This window comes from Eutrigla gurnardus (genome assembly GCF_963514095.1).
Source record: "Eutrigla gurnardus genome assembly, chromosome: 5".
NCBI lineage: Eukaryota > Metazoa > Chordata > Actinopteri > Perciformes > Triglidae > Eutrigla > Eutrigla gurnardus.
In genome coordinates, this window is record NC_139919.1 from 21465584 (window position 1) to 21489727 (window position 24144).

Genomic DNA, 24144 nt, shown 5'->3' on the forward strand with positions numbered 1-24144 from the left:
AAATATAAGATTACTATGATTGAGAGGACATTATTCCCCTCAAAAACGTGTATTTCATTTGCACTGTTAGTAACTGGTCCTGTCCTCCAGCTTCTGTCAGTCCTCTGCTCCGCCCATCCCCTCAGCCCGTCACTCTCTGATGATGTGGGGCTTCTTTTGTCTCGCGCTTCTGACCTCAGCAGGTTTGTTTCTCTCCCCGTAATCCCTTTCCTATGGGCGCCAGCGTATAAAAGGGAGGGGCGCACTCCGAGCCACACACACTTTTGAGTGAGGCTCGTCGTAGGCATCGTACACACAGACAGGTAAGGTACACATGCATCCTGTACACCTGCAGTGTGTGTGTGGAGATACAAATCAGGACGAAGAGGCATAGTTTCAAACAAAATATATTCTGTATTCCTTTTTCAGATTTTCTAATCATTTCCTGATAGATTTGTCACAGCAACGTATCCTCTCTCACTGTTTTCTCCCTCCTCTCTTTCCACCCAGCAATCATGTCCAGTGGAGATAAGTCCAAGACCTCTTCCCAGACCGATGGGAAGGCTGCTCAGAGCAAGAAGTCTGAGATGGGAATGATGGCCTACAAGGTGGGTGGCTCTATCATAGGGCATTTATATTCCCTTTATCGTGTCACTGTTGCTACTGACTCTGAATCTGTTGCTCCGTCCCTTCCAGATGTACGTGTTCGACCAGGAGAACTTCCAGGGTCGCATGATCGAGATCAGCAACGAGTGCATGAACGTGTGCGAGATGGGCATGGACCGCGTGCGCTCCCTCCGCGTCGAGTGTGGACCGTAAGTCTCAAAATGTGTATATATGTGTATAAGTACACATTCACAGCACTCGCCTTTGCATGTGTACTTCATGATATTGTCCCATCTTTGCAGCTTTGTGGGCTTCGAGCAGATGAACTTCTGCGGTGAGATGTACATCCTGGAGAAGGGAGAGTACCCTCGCTGGGACTCCTGGAGCAACTGCCAGAAGAACGACTACCTGCTGTCCTTCAGGCCCGTCAGAATGGTATTAAAAAAAAAAAAAATCACATTTGGTTTCATACTTCTCTTCTGCTTTTGACCTCCCACTAAACTGGTTCCCCCTGATGTCCTCTCCTCCAGGACCCTGAGAAGCACAAGATCTGCCTGTACGAGGTCGGAGAGTTCAAGGGCCGCAAGATGGAGATCATGGACGACGACGTCCCCAGCCTGTTCTCCTACGGCTTCACCGACAGAGTGGGCAGCATCATCGTCAGCTGCGGAACGTGAGTATGCAGCGGTCGCAGGCGTCACCCCATAGAGCTCAGAGACGGGGACTCAAATGTACTGAAATGTTCCCTTCTATCTCCAGCTGGGTGGGATACCAGTTCCCCGGATACCGTGGCAGCCAGTACCTGCTGGAGAAGGGCGACTTCAGGCACTTCAACGAGTACGGCGCCCGCCATCCTCAGTTCCAGTCCGTGAGGCGTATCCGTGACATGCAGTGGCACCAACAGGGCTGCTACACCATGGCCAGCAAGTGAGGCTCAGGGAAGGAGAGAAAGAGAAAGAGCGGAAGTGAGGGAGAGGGGCGGAGGAAGAGGGAAAGGGGGAGAGATGTCTGAGGCCTTACCTCAGTAACTTAAACGGTCTATGATCTTAAGCAGCGAGAGGAAGGGTGAGGATCTAGATCTGTACCCCAATGGGAGACAACACCTCAGTGGGAAGACCAGCTGGACCAAACCTCAATTCCTCTCCGTCTCTACGTTTCTCTTTCTCCCCTATGGGCTGAGCTTTGCTTTTCCCCCTTTTCTCCCTTTTTTTAGTCCCTCACTTCATTCCTCTCCACGGTCCTCTGAGACACCAAAGAGGGAACACGGCACCTCCTTGCTGTTTTACACACTTGATTCTCGGCTCAGGGTATGATGCACCATGGGAAACGTTGTCCCTAGAGCCCCCTTGCCCCACCCCCCACCCCCCCCTGTCTTCTTGCCCCTGTGCATTGCACACCCTCTTTGCTGTACAGAATCCTGGCCAAGTTTTCAATAAAAAGGAAAATCTTGATTTCAAAAATGTTGTTGCTAATTATTACTGAAAAATCGCCCCAAATGAAACATAAATAAAAGAAAAATTAACTAAAATGTGAGATTAATCCATTCTGTTTCATTATTATTCAACCGCTGCTTTTCTGAAGCTCAAAGGCACCAAATGTACCTGTATTAGTGTATTGTACACTGATATTTTATTAGTGCTCTTTTTGTGTGAGTAAGCACTGTTATGCTCATTGGGTCATAGAAAGCTTTGCATAGTCACCTACCAAAAAAGTAAAACAATATTTATTAAAAAAGAAAAAAGAGGAATAAAGAAAGTTGTCCAACACGACAGTTTCAGGCACGTGATGCTGATCACGTGACACATAGATGGGGAACATTCTGGATTTTGTAACACAAACTCAAATAAAAGGACACATCTTAGTTTCTGCTATTATAATTGATAATATGATCAATAACTGCGTCATTGTGGGATAAGGTTAGCAATAAAAAAAAGTACCTTTGCATGGTTAAAAAATAATCGACCTCGTCGCTGATTTATTGCGCCACCTGGCGAGCAGCTGAGAGACAAAACAAACGCACCCGGGATGTTGAGGAGCAGGTGCATGCTGGGTGCAGCTACCTGCTAGCTGCTAGAGATGTATCCTCCAGCTGGGACGTATTAAACCTGCAGTGAGTTAGTTTCCTGCTGTTTTCCGACGATAAAACCCCGCAGAGCGGCTGAGTGGTTACGTTCTGCTGATAAACTGATCCTGGAGCAGATTGAGGAGGCGCACAGGACTCACAGAATGCCTTTCAGACAGGTGAGTCCAATAAAACACTCTTCAGTGTAGCGTTGTGTGTGAGCTAGTTGATATTCCTGCTCGTGTTGTTGCTGCTCTGGGCTCAACACTAACTTTTACAAGTGTTTGGCTAGCTGGTCAACTTTTTGGCTTTTGGTTGCAGGCATTAAAAATGTGTTTTTAATGTTTTTTTGTAAAGTTATATAGGCGTACATCATCTTAATTATAGAGATATGTCGTTAAAAAAAAGTAACCTAAAAAATTGTAGTTCGTTTTATCAAAACACAAACTACATAATATAATTTTAACAGGCAGGAAACAGACTGCAATAAAAAAAAGTATTTATTTCAAGGTGCACATTTCGCTGTTTGCTGCCTGTAAACAAGTGGTTGTCTGTGGCAACCTGGCAACTGGCAACATACTGTCAAGCCTTGTTATTGGTGATGTAATATTGCTTACACTTGTCATGGTGTCCACATGTCTTTTTTATTTGTTATTGTAATGTTTGTATCCTTTTTTTTCTGCACTGAGGAAGGTGGTTAGATTATTCACAATAGGTTGTATGTAAAGGCTGCAAAGTGCTATTGTTGTGCCTGCTGCTCGCATATATTTAATAAATTGGGGGTAATATATGTGGCAGATTTTAACAAGGAAGGAGAATGTTGTATCGATTTTGATCCTCATGAGTCCTACGGTGTTTTGAGTGCAACGCTAAATCATTGAACTCTTTGATTATATATTAATTGAGAAGATATGTTTATGCATGCCTTGCCTTGTTTGGATCCGTTGGTCTTACTGTGGTTCACCTCGGCAAACATGTAAATATTTTAGTTGAATACGCTTTAAAGCCACAGCACCTCTCTCTTTCACGATTCAACGATCTATTTCACCGTCACTGTAGGAGTTCATGTTCTTAACTCCATATTTATATTTTGCTTAACGATGTGTATGTCACAAGATAACTTGTTTGGAATAATTTGCCCATCCAATTTTTGTAGATGTCTTTTTAATAAAAAAACAAACTGTTTACAAACAAGATTATTCACTCAACGCTCAAACATTGATATATAAAAATACATATAAAATACGTCATATCTATAAAGCAGCTCTTGATATGTTTTACTGCTGTTAAAGTGCTTTATCTTTGTGTTGCACCTGGAGTTCAGTCGTGTTACTTATAGGCTAGTACTATTTGTCCATTCAAAGCTTCTTTTTTTTTAAAGTTTTTTCTTTACTTAATACAAAAATACAATTTTCGATGCATGCTCTTATACGAGCAGAAGAAGGATGTTCACTACGATGTAGTGTGTCCTCTAATCCAGCTGTTGCATAACTTCTGTCCGTCCATCTGGCATGTGGGCAGCTGAGCCGGTCAGCGGGACATCATTCTCACAAACTCTGAAAAGACGAGGCAAAGGAACGAAGAAGATGAGGATGAATGTAGTTGCCTGAAAGGTCCCGTGAATGCAAATGGGATTCTAATTATACCCTCAAAGTCCACCAGACCGTCTCCGTTGAGGTCGACGTCTCGGAGGATCTCGTTGATCTCTCTGTTGGTCACTTGTTCTCCCATCAGCTTCTTCATGGCTTCACGGAGCTCAGTTAAACTGATCTGACCGTCACCATTCGAGTCAAACTGACAGGGAGAGAGAGGGAGAGAGAGACTAAGAATCCCATGTAAATGTTATCCTATTTTGTTTTTATGGTGTTAAACTGAAAACACTGACATTTTAGGAACTAGGCGCATTGCCATCTCCTATAGTGTCATTCTTTATGCTGCCACTGGATGACATGAACATGGTTTATAAACCAGTGTTTGTTTGTTGCATGCGTCCAAAAGATTTTAAGTTAGTTTCTTTGTTCCATGATGAATCAGACTTATAGATCTTTCTTGTTGGCTTGTCATAGCAGGAAAGGCACAGATGGGCACTGATCACGATTGACGACGGCTCCATCTTGGCAGCTAATGCTGTGCAAGTGAAAAATGAAAGATGAAAAATGAACAGCTTTAACGACACGGATCTATCCTGACCTCTTTGAATGCGTCTCTTAGTTCCTTGACTCCGATCATGTCTGCTGTCTCTGCCAGCATCTTGGGTCCCATCAGCTCCACAAAGTCCTCAAAGTCCACTTTCCCTCCACCTGCAAGGCACGGAAAAAAAAGAGGGCATGATTATTACTGTTAATCATTTGACCCTTCGCCCAGATGTTTCAGGCTGTTGTTCCACTCACAGATCTGCTGGCTCAGTTCGATGAGCTCCATCTCCGTGGGCATGTATCCCATCGTCCTCATACACTCCCCCAGGTCTTTGTGGCTGATGTAGCCTTTTTTGTTCCGATCGAACTCCACAAATGCCTCGCGGAGCTCTGATTGGGGGTAAAAAAATCAACAAACAAGCAGAAGGCACATGTTAAAGGTAGTCTGCTGTCACATTAAGTTGCTATAGAGCAGAAACACTCTGAGGTTTGCTGCCTCACCATCAAGCTCCTCTGGTCTCAGCTCTCTGTCCTGTTGGAGGAAGTAGAGACGCACGTTAGATTCTCACTTCATCCTTCTCAAGCTTGTATGGCACCGTAAATGTATGCAGTTAAAGCAACATCATTGCAGAAACACCCAGACAACCACTGAGCGGGAAAGAAATGATGCACAAACATAAAATGAGAGCGATGATTAATGGAGTCTGGCTTTACGTCGTGAGAATGGTATTAAATGTAAAGAAAAAAAAAAACCGTTTCAAATCTGAGCCTATATGTGTGTATGCATTATAGTCCGGATTTTATACTCAAACATCATTTGCAAATGTATGGAAGTGATTCACTGTTTATTGTCCAGTAAGCTGTATTATATAGACAAAGCCAGTGCATCTCCAAATGAAAAACAGTTTCTAAATCTAAATATATGGATTTTATGATGCACTGGTGTGTGTGTGTGTGTGTGTGTGTGTGTGTGTGTGTGTGTGTGTGTGTGTGTGTGTGTGTGTGTGTGTGTGTGTGTGTGTGTGTGTGTGTGTGTATATATATATATATATAAATAAATAAAAACAATAAATCTCAAGAGGTGATCAGATTATTTGTGGGAGGTTTCCAGGCAACAAACATCTGGAGATTATGAGATTTGGGTGGTTTAGTTGGTGCCTTAGACACATATTCTCACACACACACACACACACACACACACACACACACACACACACACACACACATGCCACATTCAGTCTTGCATATAGCACTCTTGCTCGCACACAATGGAAGTTGTGGTTCAACATGGAGGATTCCGAGCTTTAGAAAGAAACCGATATGGGACAAATCCTCTTGCATCATTTTGTTTCTTCGGTTGCCCTCAGCCTCATTTAGTTACAAAACAAACTAAAAACACAATGCATCAAATTTAAACGAATTTATGAGTAAACACCCTCTTTATAATGAGACACCCTGGCATAGTAACTGGAATGCATTTAGCTAAGTTTCATATTTGTACAAGCTAAAAAAGACTGGGAATATCCTCAAAACTCTTTTCTTTCAATTTGGATTTTCACACAAATATTTGCACAGAAAAAAAACCCTGATTTTGTGGGTTTTTGTGAATACTTGCAGAACAGTTTTTGTCAAAACTCAGAGAAATGCAGTGACAACAACCTCATAAAGGAGAACATATAACTTGAAATCGGACAGCAGTTGGGATACGATGGCCGACGGTAATGTAATCTATATGAAAAATGCAAGAGCCACATTTTTAGTCCTTCTCTTTTCAGTTAACGTTGTGGTTTAGTGATGCATTCTTGCTTCTTACTATAAATGAGAAGAAGCTTATGGCCATGCAGTGCACATGGAGCATTCAGGGGCCTTTTTCTGGAGCCCAGAGGCAGTCGCCCCCTCTTTGTCCAGTTTGAAATTCAACCTTGACCTCCATCATCCTGTGCCTCATCACATTTTAGATGTAGCTCCATAAAGCTGGTCAATAGTTTCCATGGAACTGAACCATTGATTGACCCTGTCTGAGCACGAGCGCTTGCCAGCAGATTGTCTGACCCAGACCAGCGATGGAATGACACAGCACAGCTGTTCAGCCACAATGCAGGGATGGAAATGAATCGACACAAGTGGAAAATGTGGCGTTGGGGTTAGGGGGGGGGGTTCTGCTTCTGTTACATACGAGTGTCTGTGAAAAGCCCTGTTTAAGGAAGATGCAGGCCGGGCCCACGATGTTGTGCAGCATGTTGCAGTTGTTGACCAGCGCACAGAAGGGTTCGTTGAAAGGCCCGTCGTCCACGTCGTCCTCCTCTTCCTCTCCCTCCCGGCCCACTGCCCTCACCTTACCCCTGAGCGGCCCATCCTTTACCCCCTTTAGAGGCAGACCAGGCTGTTATTCCACCACTCAGTCACACACTTGTCTGCATGGCCGACTTCGCCGCACACAAAACAAAGTCCTACATTTCAAGGAACAAGGTTAAGACCCGCTGTTTTCTAGTCACGCACAGTAAGCCTGGATTACATAAACTTATTATTTCAAGGCAATCCACTCACGTCAGCTATTATCCTTTAAAAAAACAGTCTTGATCTTAACCTTCTCCGTATGTATCCATTCTGCTTACTGAGCTGCTTACTGCTTATTAGTGTCCCGTCTACCGGCTGACGTCTCTTATCGGTGCGTAACACTGCTACAGTAAAAAGTCAAACGAAGTGTACTTGATGGACATTTTCAATAGTTTTTTTGCAACTACCTCGAGGAGAAACATTTTGTATCGGGCCGTTAACAACCAGTGCTGCAATCCTCCATCACGTTTCACTATTCTTAAAATATTTTACAGTCTTTTGTGCTATTATTCTTGCATTACATGTTTTTTGCGAATAAAAATAATACATTTATTGGCTCAAAGTTGCCGAGATGTTTTATAATAAATCGCAGAACTTATACAAATCAGGTACAAGACACAAAGTGCTCTTACCTTCTTCATCTTGTCTTTAGGTTTGGTGCAGTTACCCATTACCCAAACTTCCCTTTTCAATTCCCCTTCCTGTCTGTCTCACTTTCTCTCTGATCTTATGTGTCTGTTATATTTGTATTTGTATTTCTCTGCGCTCCTCTCCTTGTCAGAGCTCCGGTTCAAGCTCTGTCTTTGGTGGAAACTTGTATCCCATGGTCACTCCTCACATCTGATCCCACAGCTATAAATAAAAAGAGGAATAAACGTCTCTAATCCACGCATGAACGACTCCGAATGCCTCCACTCATCATCTCCGCGGTCCAAAGTCAAACGAACGGAAAACCAAACTGACTCCACCGAGTGGAGCTCTCTACTGGAGGACGCTCACACGTTTGTCTCTTCACAGGATCGCTGTCTTCTTTCTCCTCACACTGATCGGCGATTTTAATCCCTGTACCCCGCCCCTCACTCGCTCTCGCTTTTCAGTTGCTCTCTCTCTCTCCCTTGCTCTCTCGTCCGCATGTTGCACCCGCTTTCAACTGACTTCATCTCAGTTTGAAGAGTTTCAGAGGGAGAATTAAGAGGAAACGGAGGGAGAGATTAATCCATTCCATTAGGGATTAAAGAGGTAGATGGGGTGACGAGGAGAACGGGACACAGATGAGATGGAACGGAAGAAGCGAGTCATTATTTGGGCAAGAGTCAAATAGAATTGAAATAAAGTTCTTGAAGCAGTTTTAGTGAAAATGGACTCACTGTCGTTTTTTATAAAATAGAATTAGAATGAATACACAGTAATGCACATCATATTCAGTATCAAAACCAGGATTTCCTGTTCATTTGCAACTCAAGTTTATTTTTGCCCCTTCCTCCTAAATATTATAGCTAAATAAAAACATGCATGTTTGTCAAATTCTCTCTGAGCTGTGACTTCTACGTGTTTTTCATGAAGCATTAGAAATGCTTTCACAGCTCAAATCATGCTTAACTTTGAACCTATAGGGGAAAAAAAAAAAAAAAAAAACCTGTGAGCTGTGAGTCTCCAGCAGATGCCGAATTATGAGGGAAGCAGCATCTGTCTCACTGGGCAGGAAGTAACAACTCTGAGATCTTTTGAGCTCTCTAAAATGATGACATAATTAAAATCACAAGTTGAGGTTATGAGTGCAATGCTGAGTGGTCGGCTGAGCTCGTACAAAGCATCTGGCAACAAATCTCTCCAAAAGCAGATTTGGCACGCCGCTTACTACACAGTGTATCCACATGGAGCGCACACTCCACACTGTGTGTGTGTGTGTGTGTGTGTGTGTGTGTGTGTGTGTGTGTGTGTGTGTGTGTGTGTGTGTGTGTGTGTGTGTGTGTGTGTGTGTGTGTGTGTGTCCACAAGCCTTATTTTTGATGATTTTTTTCATGCTTGATGACTTATTTCATCTTGTTTACCAGATATGTGCTCATAAGATGTACAGCTTTTGCTTTATTCTTCGTGACACTCAGTTTTACAGAGCTGTCATTTAAATGAACTAATCGATCTAGAAAATCGTAATGAGTGTTGGCCTAATAAGTGTTTTTTTGCTGTAGTGTAATTTGTTCAGTCTTATTATATAGCATTACATTTTTCATGACTGTGTGCTTTTCTTCACATTTGAATAAAATATGCAATACATGTTTCCATTCCTCTTCGTAAATGCACAAGGAAAACCTTTTGTATTGCTGAAAATAAAATCCCTGCACACTCACACGGGCATGTTCACTTACTGTGGCTGATTGGAGCTTGTTGCAGGTCGACACAAAGTCAATCAGGGAGAGGAGATCTATCCTAATATCTATTTATTAAAAAGAATCTTGTGATTTTGTAAAACCTCCAGTATTATTATTATCCTCACATAAGAAAGGATGTGTGGTCTGAATGTATTTGTTCATAAATGATCTTGGATAATAAGAAACCTTCATTCTCTTCCTGTTTGGTCAATGTTCAGTTGAAACCACCAGCAGTCGCCACTAGAGGCCACTATAGGACAGATCGGGTCAAAGAGCTGAGTTTTATCTTGACAGCTGCCAGTGAAGACTTGAGTCGGTAATAACACAGCCTCTATTTTTAACAGAACCCCCGGGCAGATTGAGCCGTCACCGACTGATGCGGGCTTAAGAGTAATGCCTACTGTAAATGAAAACGAAAAAAAGGTTCTTAAATAGAAACAGACGGTTTGGACATAAAAGCTGTAATTGTGTGCACACAGACAGATATGAGTATCTGATCCTCATAATAATCTGATCCTCATGCAAGGGATCGCGGTGATTCCCAGCCTGATACGATACGTTTGGCTGCTGAGCCACCAAGTCAGTTTTCTGTCAATGAACGGATACTTTTTCTGTCGTTTAGATTTAGATTTCTTGGACATCGTTTTTCGTTACAAAACAAAACGAGCAGAAACGGAGTACGTGGACTCATGCAAACAAGTCCTGATCCCATATTTGACCAGAAAATGTTTTAAATGTCACATTGTCATTATTTAGGTAGAAGGTAATTATTTATTGTGTGTGGAATCTTATTTCATGGAGGTCCCCCACATCTGAATTTCAATCGTGACACCTCAAAAACCCAAATCTTTGAACGTTTACTAATAGCCCGCCTATTGACGTATTAATTAAATTAGTCAAATTCAAACTCTAAACAACACGATGCAACTTCATCCACCAAATTCACTTTGTCTTTCCAGCTTCTTGATTTAACAGTACTGACACCAGCGGCATGAATAAGCAAAGACACAACCAATACCATTAAGCCTGATTAATTACCGTGTGTGTGTGTGTGTGTGTGTGTGTGTGTGTGTGTGTGTGTGTGTGTGTGTGTGTGTGTGTGTGTGTGTGTGTGTGTGTGTGTGTGTGTGTGTGTGTGTGTGTGTGTGTGTTCATTTATGTTACTGGATTTCTGTTTCAATTGTTTTACAATAGCTTGTCTCCAGGTGTTGGCATTGAATGGCTATCACGCTAGCAGTTAGGTTAATTTTAGTAACGCACGCTTGTGATGCTAACCATGCATTGTGTGTCTGTGTGATGGGCAGTACTAGTAATGTGACTCTTTCCTTTCTTTTCAACTCTTGCCATTGTCGTGTGTGTGTGTGTGTGTGTGTGTGTGTGTGAGAGCAGGTAGACGTATCGTGTGCTGATCTGGGGTCAGATGTACATCAGCTGGTGTCTAGTAACGAGAGCTGTCAGTCAGAGAAAGACTAGAAGCAACAGAATAGACTGAGCATGGAGATGGAAGAAGATATTTTTATTACGTAAAAGTACTTAATGAGGTAAAAGTACAGTGGTAAGATCAGTAACATTGTTATATTCGTGTTTATTAGATTATCGGTACTGATGCATAAATGTGTAAGAAGCAGTTTAATGTTGTGACTACTTTATATATTGAAAAATGTAACCCATAAAAATGTTGAATATTTTACAATTGGGATTTTAAATATTGAAAGTAATAAAGCTCTGAAATATATGTAGCTGAGAAATAGCTGTACTTTTCACTGCTGCAGATAACGTTTGCAACAATAAATGAACAATGAATTATAATGAACAATAAACAAAATATAATGGGGTGTAAATGAAGCAGTTAGCTGTAAATCAACAGTGAATCCTGAGTTTGTCTTTATATCTCCATAGATGTGTGGATGTAATTGGGCTTTGAGAAGATGACCGGTTAGTGCGAGCCTCTTAAGCTCCGTCTGTTTGATATGGGTTCAGAATGCGAGGGCTGAGGGTCACGCTGCCTGTGACCCGCTGCCTGTTCCACACAAGCTCCCCTCCCAGAATGCACCGCTTGTCAAAGTGAGGTTCAGGCAGAGAAACGAGGAGAAGAGAAATGTCTCCAGACTTTGCCAACGTGTTCCTCTCTCCCACTCGCTCAGCTGCTATCTAATTTTGGCTCACTTGCATCACCGCTGACATCACTTTCTTTTTTATCCGAGTTTCTAACCCCGTCATCAGTTTGCTGACATGAGGTGAGGTGAATCAGGAAGCGAGTGGGGTTTTTAACTTTTTATAGCTTTAAGCTCTTGATTGATGTCCATACACAAACACAAACCCACCACTTTCTCACACCACCATCTCACATGTCCGACCGCGGGATGACAGATGCCGTCGTGGCCTGCTGCCGTGCCATGTCGCGTATCAGTGCTTATGCGAGTGATGGGATGTGATGCGATACCGGTTGCTCATCGGCTCTCTGGCTCACTATGGCCATATCTGTTACGGATTAATCTTTCGCAACGTTTTCCCTAAAGTAAAGGAGTTTTAAATCCCCTCAAACGCACGCTATCTCCGCCCTTAGCTGCAAACCCCTCGTGCTTCGCTGCTCCCGCCATTTCCCGAAGGATTTGTTGTTGCAGCTTTATGCCCCCCCCCCTCGCATTGTGAGGCACTTTTACAAAAAACAACTGGAGCACAGCCAGGCTTTTAAATTTGAACTGGAGGCATAAGGTTTCTATCGAGCTGGTGGCGAGATATTTAATCAGCTGGAGAACTTGAAGCAGTGCGTCACACAGGTGAACTCACGAGTCACTCGCGCTGCCCCTACCTGTCCGAACACAGAGTCCACGATGGGCAGCAGGTCGACGGGTTCCTCATCCTCCTCTTTCTCCCTCTCTCTCCGCTGCCCTCCCTCCATCATCTCCTGCAGCTCCTCCTCCAGCGTTCCCCCGTCCTCGGCGGCCGGTGCCGGCGTCTGGGGGAACTGAGCGAATCTCTGGTGGCGAGGAGGCGGAGCGGTTTGAACGTCTCCGACACCACCGCCCTGCCCGTCGGTCCGCTTCTTCTGCTTCTCCAGCTTCTTCTTGATGGCGGCCTGCACCTGGGGGGGTCAAGGTAGTGGGTTCAGAGTCACTACCTTGTCATTACTTTGACACATTCCTGGATACACGGATCACAAACATGGCGACGTGTCGTTCCAGTGAATAAACACTGGATTTGCCCCATTTTCTGTTACTGTGAAGCACTTTGTTACATCGGCTGTAGAAAGCATTTACTTCATTCACCTTTTGAAACATGCAAACACACACCACACCGTCACTTTTCATGAAATACATTCCAGACATTGTGTCCTGTCTTTAAGTTGCCATATCTTGGAATTGAGTTTAGCTGAACACAATCCTACATTTGTGCAGAATGAAACGACTGTAAATGTGTTTCTGCACACAAGAAAAGCATCCGATGTCTTTTATAGAGGAGGACAGCTTGACAAAGAAGATTGCACAAGTACTGAAAACACACAAATACCTTATGTACTGTAGATATAAATACACACTCACAGACACAAATATCCACGCACCTGTTTTGCACTCTTCTGCTGTGGCGCGCTCATCGCTCCAGCACTGCCTCCTGCAGGGGACGTCTCTCGAATGATCATGAACATCTCGGTGTCACAGGCTCACACACACTCTCTCTCTCTCTCTCGCTCTCTCTCTCTCTCTCTCTCTCTCTCTCTCTCTCTCTCTCTCTCCTCACTCGCCTCCCCCTCCCGCACCCTCTCTCTTGCCTCTTCCCTGCTCTCTTCTCTTCCGCAGTAGCTATTGTTTTGGGGTTAAAACTCCTAAAATTCCTCACAAAATCAGCTATAAAGGAATAAAATAAAAAAAAAATCAGCTCTGTTGATTTAATTGGAAGTATTTTCTTTGTTCCGGGTAAAAATGAAAAAGGAGAATGACGTGATTCAAGGAAAAATAATAGTTCAAAATACTATTTGCTCCCCTCGTCGGAGCTCCAGTTGTTTCCTGCAGTGTTTCACAGAGATCCTGTCCTTCTCTCTCTCTGTCTCTCTGTCTCTCTCTCTCACACAGGCGATGAGTTCAGGTGAGCAGGATTTTTATCTTCAGCTGTCGTCTTGGCTCTGGGATTGAGTTCCTGCACCGCTGCCCCCCACCTGCTGTCTCTTGGTCCTCTTAGGTGACACTCTACACCTCTCTTTACCTTTACCTCTCTCACGTTATCTCCCTGTTACACACCGACCTCCCTCTCTCCTCCTCTTCCTCCCCTCCATCACAGGTAAACACTCCTCCTGTTGCCTGGGTGTCAAAGCTCTCCTTTCCCGGCATCGGTGTGTAAAAGAAACAAAAAACCTATCCTTCACGAAATCCAGCTCTCAGTCAAAATCTGTGATCTTCTGTCACGCATTTCCATCCCCATTCCCTCGTATTATTTTTCTCATCCTGTGTCTTTTTCCTCCTCCACATCCTCACCTCTTTTTCCGTTGTTTCCCTCCCAACGGTAATCCTCATTGCTCTACATGCGTTCTCCTATTCCCCCGTTTGCTCAAAAACCTATCTGCCCTCAATCCTCTCATATTTGGAGCCTTTGTTGTAACACAAATTGGATTCTTTTGGAGGTGCCGAGGTCAGCTATTCATAAAGGGACAGCGACGGGAAAGAGAGGGAGGGATGCGGCGAGCTCGGCGATAATGATTTTTGTTTGGCCTACAGCGCGTCACCTCGACGTGGCCCTGCGTGTATAATCTCATCCAGCGAGCATGGCTGAGCGCATGCACATGCAGGTGAACATGTCACCACTGACCTCTATTTTTAGATACCAGTGTTCATACAAGCCTGAGAGCGTATTACAACGCTTTTCACCGGAAACATGGAGTATATCCTCCAGGTTTTGGGGAAAATATATAGCTATATTCTCCCCGGCTCTAACAAGGTTTCCATTAATCACTTCAACCCCGTCTTCCTTTATCCCCCCCTTGCCGTCCCTCTCCTTGTCTATTATTGATGGAGGGAAGGGGCAAATTCCTGAACGGGAGGCAGAAAATGACTGAAAATGCTACGTTGTGGGTTGTTTTTTCGGAACAGATCAGTCATGTGAGAGAGGAAAGCTGAAGAGGGATGGAATGCAACATTGAAATGTGTAAAGGATAATTGAATAACTTTTGATGAGAACTTCTCTCACCTCCGACTTCTGTTTCACCCTGAGCCTCGCTGAAACGGAAACCATAGGACGGGGGGGAGTGGCAGCAGAGCAGTAATGTAGAAGTGACGGCTTGTGTTACTGCATGTTGATCAGCCTGCAATAATATCTAATTACAGATCAGGACAGCTAGAGGAGAGGACTGGACATAACCCCGACAGGGTGTAGTCTTAAAACCAGCGCTCGATGGTTAATGTATAGGCAGATGACGCACGGAGATTAAACTAAATAATAGATCCGCTTGTTTCGGGTCGGACTAATTCTCATTATTTATTTGGTCGTAATAGTAGTCAAGCATTACTGCTCAATTGGCTCAAGGAATCTCGTTAACCTTGCTTAACTGGACATCTTATATGACGGGTGAACACAGGCGACAGGTAATCAAGTGATTATCTTGAGAGACGGCTGTTTATAGTCGTAACACGATAATCAAGTTATTGTGTCAAACAAGATGTTTCAACATTATTACGATCAAATGTTTTGCTGTATTATTGTGTAATAATAATAATGTATATGAGACCTTATCTGCATCTCGCTCAGGGGTCGGGGGTCAAGTGTTCCCTGGACCGTCCTTCTCGTGTCGATGGTTTCCTTGTCTCTTCCGTTAGAGATGTCTGGTGTCGGGGTTAAGAAATGGCATGGCTCATATTAGAGGGGGTCAATTACTAGATATATTGTTTCATATAATTATAAATGCAAGTCATAGTTGTTTTTACCTCTATTGGTGGGTCCAGGTCTTTATTAGGGGGTCAGACCGCCTGCAATTTAAACCCTTCCTTTTCTGAATTGTAAAGCCCCTTGTGCTGTTTGATATTGGGCAATATAGATAAAATTGTTGTTGTCTTCAATATAGTTCATAAAAAGTGATATCATTATGACCGCTGTGGAACTGAGTGATGCTGCATTCAAAGTTAGTTTTGGGCGCCCTCTGGTGGGATTAAATGTACAAACAACAACACCTTTTGGTAGGAAATTTAATCATATGATTACAATCCAATGGCAAATATATAGACAGTGTTTTCTGGAGTTAGATGTTCAAAATATTTTAAAATTACATTTTTGGTGAGACATTTAAAGGTCCCTTGTGGATTAAAGGCATATCTAATTAATTATTATTTGTGTTAAATCTTCTTTTGTTTCCTTAGGATTGGACATAACAGCTAAAAATATTTTTTTTCTTGTCAGATATTGCTTCAAAACACACAGTAAGAATATATATTGCAGAAACATTTGTTAATACGTTTAAAAAAAAAAAAAACTTTCTGTGGAGACCAGTTAAAGTTGCTATTTTCTTTTTTAAACACGATATGTTCACTGTTACCAAAATAAATCGTGTAGCTCTAATATGTCGAATACATCGTCCTCATAAAACATTTGCCTTTTTTTAATCCTGCATTATGGCCCTGTGATAGACTGGCGACCTGTCCAGGGTGTACCCTGCCTTCGCCCAATGACAGCTGGGATCGGCTCCAGCCCCCCCACGACCCTGAATACAGGATAAGTGGTAGAAAATGGATGGATGGATGGATGGAATCCTGCATTATTTACATCCACGTTTACTAGCTAGCAGTCACATGAAAATTCATAGCATACATATATACAAACAATACAAAATCATGAAGCAAAAAGCTATTCTTTGTTTTTCGTATTGTCAACAAGACTAAAACCAACAGTCTGTCTCTCAATACTTATTTGAATCTCAGCCACAAGTTTTTTCCAAATGTATTAAGACAGACAAAAGTGATCGATCGCATTTGACATCAGACTGGTTCTCCAACACTTAACATTTAGCTAATTTCTCTTTATCATAATTGTTTTTCTACACCTTGATTGGACTCCAGTGTCTCTGTGGACCAAATTCAATTGATTGCATGATTTGGAAAAGCACACACAAGTCTATTTATAAGGTCTCATGGCTGATAATGCATACCAGAGCAAAGACCAAGCCATGAGGTTGAAGGAAGTACCTGAAAGCACTGTATTTGTTGCAATAGAGGTCTACGGCCCAGAGGTATAACACATCAGGGTTTGGTTACAGTACTTGTTGGTATAATCTATTCATTGTTGGTTTTTGGTCTCTTCCTGTGATTCGTTGACAATGAGAAAAAATGTAGAACATCAACAGCCATGCCTTTAAAGTGTCCTCTATCTTGTATTTTAGTCGTTTTCATCTTCTTACATCAAGTCTTACTAAATTCTAGTCCAGACTCTATATAAACAGCGTCTTTAGATAACTTACGTAATCATTTGAAGCTTTTATAAATAAAACTGACCTGACTTACAAGAATGTTTCAGTCTTAGCAGTCTGTGATGTGGTGAAGCTGAGCTTGGTGTATTGTTGGCAGTTCAGCGTGCCAAGATGCCAACAAAACATGTGAAAGTGTGGCTCTACTACACGCTTATGGCGTCTGTTCCAAATGGCAGCATGATGAGTATGGAATTAGTCTCCTGGTATCAGTATCTACCCCCAGTGTGGCGTTACTATGGTGAGCGGCTCCCGGTTGTGTCCGTTGATTATAGGCCAGGGATTAAAGTACGGATAAACGGGCTCTTTGAATTTGGCATTATAAAAGGTGAAGAGGTGGCTCATGTTTCCTGCATCATAAAACCCCACGTCGCCACGACTGTAGTCCAGGTAGACCCCCAACCTGCGTGGAGGTTTGGAGGGATATATCAAGCTCTCCTCTGAGTCGGTGCATGCCTCGTACTCGCTGGTGCCGTCATCGTTGTCCCTCAGCACCAGGGTCCAGAAACCGTCATCCGGGCAGAGGCTGATCTCGTCCTTCCTGTTGACGGAGGCCGTGGCCACACCTAGACCCCATGCTGTCTTGGAGCCCACCTCCACCTCCCAGTAGTGTCTCCCAGAGGAGAAGGCTTCCGAGCCCAGGACGATGTTGTAGAGAGTGAAGCGCTCTGGGTTGTTGGGCAGGTTGGGCTGGATTTTTCCCACCTGGACGCTGGTACGACAAGGGGACACCCACAGGCGGGGGTAGGCTGTGTCCGGGTCCAGGGTCACTGCTGTGACAGCTAAGAGGGACCAAAAAAAAAAAGAGTTAGACCTTCAACAAGATACCACATGCTTACCCACTCAGTTCGTGTAAGACGAGCTTGATAAGAGCATCAGCTACATGGACGCAAATCAAATATAAATGATACTGCGTCAAGATGTAACTCCATAGATGCGGTCTAGTGTTACACGATCAACATCAGTGCGTGACTATACGTCTTGGCACACCCGACTTTGACCCGGTGATGCAATCACCGTGTCGTCACCCATCGGTTTGTGGACTGTCGTTTCGGAGCCTTCAATTTGGCGTTTTGGCCTTTCACCATCTTGGTTTTTGGCTGTTTTTTGACATCAGAAGTGATATGAGAGGTCGGAGCTAAGTTCAACCAAATGCTGAACAAGACATTTTTTTTTAGGCAACCAAAACGTTACAATTTACTTGCGTTAAAGCTCTAAAATGTAAAATGTGTAAAACTATGTACCTGGCTGAAAAACTGAGCACATTTTCCTCCAGGTCCTGTACTGCAGAGGTCCCAGGAATTCTCCTGACTGCAGATCCTCAACCACCTCTGGGGGGCGCTCAAACAAGCTCTCAGCCCTGACGGGGAGAAAGAAAAAGAAAGACATGAGACACAAAATCATTGTAAGCAAAAGGGCCTTTTCACTTCTCTTCACTAGACATCCACTCTTTGCTATTAGATATAACTTTTCAAGCAGTTTCCCATTATTATGAAATATCAAGGACGTGTTGTGAATTGTATGTTGTATTCAAGCACTCTTCTTTTGTTTTATTGAGAAGGTTAAAACCATGAGCAGCACACTGTGGCCTTTAAGTGATGTCTTCGTGTCGTATCTACACTCTTAGCTCGTCCTCCTATTTAAGAAGCAAAGTGAACAAGACACTGAGTCATCCTTGACATTTCTGCTTCCTACTGGTGAACAAAGTAAGCGTGGCAACGTGTGGCGAAGATGAGAAGCTCGACCGCAATCGTGCCCCACATCTTGTTTGAGCAGCACTTGATTACGAAACAATACGCTGTGTCCTTGTGACTTAAGACATCTGATTGAGATCACGCAGAAAAACGGGAATGTCATGGGATGAGTAAGTGTAACGCTGTCAAATTATCGGAACAATACTCACCCTCCGATGAAATCTTTAATTCCCTGAAACAGAGCAGATCAAAACAAGCCTATGATTACATAATACTTCAGTCTCTGCTGTAACATGCAGATAATATATCCGATGCTGAATAAAATCTTCTTGGTTGAAAGAAACGTCATACAAGCAACAATGAGCATCACCCTCCTCCCTCTCCTCTCATACCTTGAGTTGTTCCGGGTTTTCTTCTTCTCTCAGTTTGATGCGAAGCTGCTCGGCTATACTTTCGATTTGGCTGATTTGCTGCGTGGTCTCGGTGAGCGCCTCCTCCAGCTGGTTGAGCTTCTCCTCTTTCTGCTTCTGCAGTTTCTCCTTTATGCGCTCCTCCTCCTCCAGGAGGAACTCCCTCAGACGGCCGAACTCTGCAGCGACCATCTCATCCAGATCTCCGGCTCGCTCCTGAAACACAGGGCAGCAAAAATAAATAAATATGTGAATTAAACTTATAAACTTGTTATTATCTATAATATTATGAACTTATAAAATATGGGTTATAAAAGGCTACTACTACAAAACATTCTATACATTTGTTTAAATGATCTCCACTTCAACCAACTACAACAGTAAAATGAATACATTAGCATTAATGATATAATATAAAGCCTAATTTATAACTCACTGGGGCCATTTTTCTGCTATGAGTATTTTTGATAGGATCCAAATGGACGCAGCTAGAGACGCGTCCTTTTTTTTTATTCCACATTCATCTCTTCTGCTACATAACATGACTCTTCATTTACACACAATATAATTTCACCACTATAGTTTGGTAGGAGATGTGGGTGTGTTGGACTGCAAAGGTCTGATAAGCTAGCTTCTCTCATTTTCAAACTTGAGGACATTTACAAAACATTTATCCAGATTCCATCTTGAGAAAAAGCTTGAGAAAACGTTTTCCACATACGCTGCAGTACTCCTCAAGACCTGTTGGTGGCCCTTTAAATAATATATATAAAAGGTACTTAAGTAAAGGATATAAATACTAACTTCATTCCTAAGATGAAAGACTATAGATGCACACGCACGCGCGCACACACACACACACACACACACACACACACACACACACACACACACACACACACACACACACACACACACACACACACACACACACACACACACACACACACACACACACACACACACACACACACACACACACAACCAAACACACACATTGCCAAACTTCCTCTCAAACTTGTTGCCCCACGTCCGTCCCACAGACAGAGAAAACATAGAAGTGAAAATCAATGACCGTGCACATAAACTGGGTCAAGCAGACAGACAGCAAGACAGACAGACACACAGGAAAATATATGCACTGAGACGTTCAGACAGACAGAAGAGAGAGAGAGAGACAGTTTGTAGCACAGATATGTGTGGTTATCTGCTGTAGCAGAAACGCTCCAATACAGCGAACACACGGCACTCGCATATCTCTGTTTAACACACACCTACACACCCACACAAACACACACACACAGACCTTTATTTGAGGTGAGTGGTGTTGTGGTGGAAAAGGCAACCCAGGCTAAATGCAGCCAGCTCTTATCTCTTTATATATATATATATATATATATATATATATATATATATATATATATATATATATATATATGTATATATATATGTGTGTGTGTGTGTGTGTGTGTGTGTGTGTGACGTGAAGACAAACATGACGTGACACGCATGCATGTTTATGAGCCACCCATTTGATTTCAGGAAGGATCTCGGAGCATGAGAAGCATCACGTTGTGTCACCCAGCAGTCATAATAACGCCGCGTCACCCAGCAGTCACGTCTGACAGGCAGGAGAGGAAAAGTGCAGGAATGCAGGTGAGTGTTGCTTAGCGACCAGAATTTCTGGTTTCTAACCACACTCCCACAGACACATTTCTTTGCCCGGCTTACGTTCAGAACAATTCCTGCCTTTCACAACGTTCACACACACACGTATGATACCTTGATGTGGAGGATCTTTTCGTTGGTCTGCCTTTGAAAGAGCGTGGCCTCCTCCGTCTGCAGGTGAACCCTCTCCAGAGCGACAGACAGCTTGTCCTGCGGCAGAAATAGACGATCACATGCTAAACATCGCGTACATCCGATTGGTGCCTCTTCTTTTGAACAACATCGTCTTTAATGAGAGTCAGATGATGCCCCCTCCCTCCTCCAACGGACAGCTCTGACCCACAAAAATCAAACAAACAGGAACACTCTGCACTCCAGGAACTCGGGAGGCCTCTCAGGCCAGCTGCAGGGGAGTTGAAAGAAGTTCACACTGTTCTGCCGAATTCCTCTAAAAAACACAAAATGCCTAAAGGCAGCCGTGGAGTCTGCTTATGTGAAAGAATGCTAACGGCAGAGCAGATTTGTTGATTCACTTAAAATTGATAACATTTAGGAATGTTTGTCAAAGTTGAGGTTTCTTTCCAAGAACAAGTAGAGGTGTGCCAAATGAGCAGGACACTCCCTAAAACAGGCTTATTGATGATAATGACGATCAATAATGATGTGAAGTCATCAGCTGACTTTAGGGTGAGATGTTGCCATACCTTGGGCCCAAGAAGGCCCGAGCTTCATCAGAAAGCAACACGACTCAACAGTAGACTACCTTGTAGTTCTCGAAGGCCTCGGTGATGGGGATCACATTGTGGGTCTTGTGGTCCCTGGACATGCCGCACACCAGGCAGATGGGGAGCTGGTCGTCCTCGCAGTACAGCTTCAACTTCTCCTCGTGCTCCTCGCACATATCGGCGCCCAGGTGAGGCCAGTGGCTGGTGGACGAGGCCACGCTGCTCATGCTGGAGCCGGGCTCCCGTTCCTCCGGCATCTCCAGCGCGCCCTCCAGGGCCCATCCGGGTAGCCCCGCGGCGGTGTCCATGGCCCGGGCTCGGCGCACGCTGTCCACGACGTTGCACAGGAGCGAGTTGGGTCGCAGCTTCCGGCCGCTCGACTTTCTACACTTCGGGCAACTCGACAACTCGTCCGCCTTGGCTTCCCAGCACTGGATGATGCACACCTGGCAGAAGTGGTGCCCGCACTCGAGGATCACCGGGTCCCGGAACAGCTCCAGGCACACCGGGCAGGTCAGCTCGGACTGGAGCTCCTCAATCGCGTTGGCGTCCGCCATCCTCAGCTGCGGACATAGTTCTGTGGAAGGAGGGGGGGGGGAAATCGTCTGGTCGCGACACGGTGAAGGACTAGTCTGCTCTTCCGTTGACACGGAGGGAGGGAGTGGTCTGGAGCTGACAGCGCAGCAAATGTTTTTCACGGAAGAGGCGGAAGACGTGCAGCGACAGGCTCTCTGCAGACGGTGGAGCTGCGCCGGTCGCTCTCCATGACGCACAAGTTGTCTGAGAAAGAGGGGGAAAAACACTTGAAACACCTAAACTTTATCTCGTATTTAATTATTGAGGAAATATAAGTCCCACTTCCTCGCATAAACACTTTATAATGGATGATCCGATGACTAAAGTTGCTCACTAATGCTTTCGAGGGGAAATATAAGCATTACGACCAACTTTCTATTATCCAAGTCATTCTAAATGGTAAAACTAGAAGTTTCTTACAATAATCCGGTCTTACAGTTGTAAATATATCTATATAATTCTTCTCTCAAGCATTAGTAAGCAACTTTATTCTTCAAATCTTTAAAAAATATATATTTTGAGGAAGTGGTACTCATATTTCCTGTATGAACATTTGCACACAAATTTATGTATTAAGAAATAGCAGGTATAACTCACTGATACTAAGTAAGGCTATACTTTATGCATAACCCAGTTACTATGCATTCAAGTTGTTATCAATATATCAATAAATGCTGTTGTGTATTTGCTGTAACTCTCATTGAGCATTAGAGGAGCACCTATTTTAGCTTTCATAAATGCACATTAACTGTGCTTTTAGACTGAAACTTATTCCAACAGATAAGTGACCCAGTTGTGGCTTATGTTTATGATGGACAGTCAACAACATGGAGCCAGGCCCCCTCCCCACATATTGCTGTAACGGTCCTAAGCAACAGCTCTCGTCTGTGTGGAAACAGAACTATGGTAATACCGGGTCGTCCACAGGCCACGACTCATCACCAGTACATGCAGCGTTATTACTCACAGTCCAACTAGTTTCGCTGACCAGACCATTATTAGTTTCTGTGTCCTGGATAGTCAGCCTGCTTGCCAAGTGTCATGTCCCCGATTGCTCACTAGATGGCCAGAATCAACAGTCTACCTCCCACACAACTCAATTAAATATTCATGCGGTTTGCTCCTTTTATCCCTGATCATATTCCTCAAATTCCTCCTCAGGCAACACATTTACGACCAAATGTTCAGACACTCTTCTGCTGCTTGATGTGTCCGGAAAAATCACCATAATAATATTTCACAAAATAATGTTTATTATTGTTGGCAGGGAAGGGGAAGTGTTAAGGAGACTTGTCCATTCAAGAAGGTTTTTAAGCGAAACAGTGTGTTATTTGCCCAGATTAGATCTAACATGAGACATATTGGTTTTATTGTATCACTCCTTTTCACGCTACTCAAAAAATCTGAATTAAAACCGTAGTATTTGTACTTTAGGCAGAGTTTTGCCCACAACTACACCCCGGCTTCAAGTTTCCCCCCTACTTGCATCCTCTCAAAATGTTCTGAATACAGAAAAAACATGATTTTTGATTTACTGGCACAGATCTACAGAAACTGATTTCCCACAAACAACTCAAGCGTATAAAGAAATAAAGAAGCAGGTGACATAACAGTTGAGAAATAATGGACTGTGTGGAGCATCTTCTGGAAAATTTGAAGTTCCCACAATGAGAGAGGAAATACAAGACCACGCAGAAACTGGAAAAGAGACAGAAAATGAAACTGGCTGACTTGCCCAAAAGGAGTGTGTCTAACCCTAACCCATCATTTAAGAAATGATCACAAATAAACACCCGAGGATTCATTAGACAACATTTTAGGACAGTGCCGTCTAAATGCAAGCATCGAAAATGAGTGTTTGCACCTCGAGCATCACATCACCCACAAAGACTCCCATGATGCTTCATGTTTTTAGACGGTGTGAGAGAGCTGGGGACACATGCTCTGCAGGGACCAGCTGCAGCACCTCAAGAGGTCTGCAGCCCCTCAAGCTATAAAAACCTGCTCTGGGAAGAGACATATAGACAACAACAGCACTTCACAGTCAGCAAAGAGAGACTGCACTGTCAGCATTTAACACTGCTTGTTTTGGCCCGGAAGTTGTCTCACTAAGAAGCAATTCTAGTCAAGAATAGACAAGGT

The 24144-nt window shown here is 43.6% G+C and overlaps 3 protein-coding genes across 5 annotated transcripts; 1 reads left to right on the forward strand and 2 right to left on the reverse strand.

The window, feature by feature from the left end:
* Positions 1 to 248: 248 nt before the first annotated feature.
* On the forward strand, positions 249 to 2001 carry crybb1l1 (crystallin, beta B1, like 1). The gene is made up of 6 exons (XM_084010140.1): positions 249 to 302; positions 490 to 587; positions 676 to 794; positions 888 to 1020; positions 1116 to 1258; positions 1345 to 2001. The coding sequence occupies exons 2-6, from the start codon at positions 495 to 497 to the stop codon at positions 1514 to 1516; spliced, it is 660 nt and encodes a 219-aa protein (XP_083866266.1). The 5' UTR covers positions 249 to 302; positions 490 to 494; the 3' UTR covers positions 1517 to 2001.
* A 1835-nt stretch (positions 2002 to 3836) lies between these two features.
* cabp2b (calcium binding protein 2b) lies at positions 3837 to 13719 on the reverse strand. Of its 2 annotated transcripts, XM_084009409.1 has the most exons (7): positions 13051 to 13719; positions 12301 to 12573; positions 5284 to 5314; positions 5038 to 5172; positions 4838 to 4947; positions 4294 to 4441; positions 3837 to 4203 (listed from the first exon to the last, which is right to left on the reverse strand). In XM_084009409.1, the coding sequence occupies exons 1-7, from the start codon at positions 13132 to 13134 to the stop codon at positions 4178 to 4180; spliced, it is 807 nt and encodes a 268-aa protein (XP_083865535.1). In that variant the 5' UTR covers positions 13135 to 13719; the 3' UTR covers positions 3837 to 4177. The 2 variants fall into 2 exon arrangements, with proteins under 2 accessions (XP_083865535.1, XP_083865536.1); XM_084009410.1 differs by lacking the exons at positions 12301 to 12573; positions 13051 to 13719 and adding an exon at positions 7752 to 8121.
* Positions 13720 to 15642: 1923 nt separating this feature from the next.
* LOC311013888 (zinc-binding protein A33-like) lies at positions 15643 to 22080 on the reverse strand. Of its 2 annotated transcripts, XR_014597202.1 has the most exons (7): positions 21465 to 22080; positions 20816 to 20911; positions 19016 to 19249; positions 18833 to 18855; positions 18174 to 18289; positions 16233 to 17711; positions 15643 to 16087 (listed from the first exon to the last, which is right to left on the reverse strand). XR_014597202.1 is itself a non-coding variant. In XM_084010172.1 (6 exons), exons 1-6 carry the CDS (start codon positions 21981 to 21983, stop codon positions 17146 to 17148), a joined length of 1554 nt encoding a protein of 517 aa, XP_083866298.1. In that variant the 5' UTR covers positions 21984 to 22080; the 3' UTR covers positions 15643 to 17145. The 2 variants fall into 2 exon arrangements, 1 of the variants encoding a protein (XP_083866298.1); XM_084010172.1 differs by having other exon boundaries at positions 15643 to 17711.
* Positions 22081 to 24144: the final 2064 nt, after the last annotated feature.

What these genes read in the sequence shown, in the direction of transcription:
- crybb1l1 (XM_084010140.1), top strand. Translation starts at nt 495, where the DNA reads ATGTCCAGTGGAGATAAGTCCAAGACCTCTTCCCAGACCGATGGGAAG. An exon ending in CCTTCAGGCCCGTCAGAATG is followed by an intron (nt 1,021 to 1,115) that starts GTATTAAAAAAA and finishes CCTCTCCTCCAG; the next exon opens with GACCCTGAGAAGCACAAGAT. An exon ending in ATCATCGTCAGCTGCGGAAC is followed by an intron (nt 1,259 to 1,344) that starts GTGAGTATGCAG and finishes TTCTATCTCCAG; the next exon opens with CTGGGTGGGATACCAGTTCC.
- cabp2b (XM_084009409.1), bottom strand. Translation starts at nt 13,134, where the DNA reads ATGTTCATGATCATTCGAGAGACGTCCCCTGCAGGAGGCAGTGCTGGA. An exon ending in AGCAGAAGAGTGCAAAACAG is followed by an intron (nt 12,574 to 13,050) that starts GTGCGTGGATAT and finishes TGACCCCCCCAG; the next exon opens with GTGCAGGCCGCCATCAAGAA. An exon ending in TGGACTCTGTGTTCGGACAG is followed by an intron (nt 5,315 to 12,300) that starts GTAGGGGCAGCG and finishes TTCCTCCAACAG; the next exon opens with GACAGAGAGCTGAGACCAGA.
- LOC311013888 (XM_084010172.1), bottom strand. Translation starts at nt 21,983, where the DNA reads ATGGCGGACGCCAACGCGATTGAGGAGCTCCAGTCCGAGCTGACCTGC. An exon ending in AAAAGATCCTCCACATCAAG is followed by an intron (nt 19,250 to 20,815) that starts GTATCATACGTG and finishes CCTGTGTTTCAG; the next exon opens with GAGCGAGCCGGAGATCTGGA. An exon ending in AAAACCCGGAACAACTCAAG is followed by an intron (nt 18,856 to 19,015) that starts GTATGAGAGGAG and finishes GCTCTGTTTCAG; the next exon opens with GGAATTAAAGATTTCATCGG.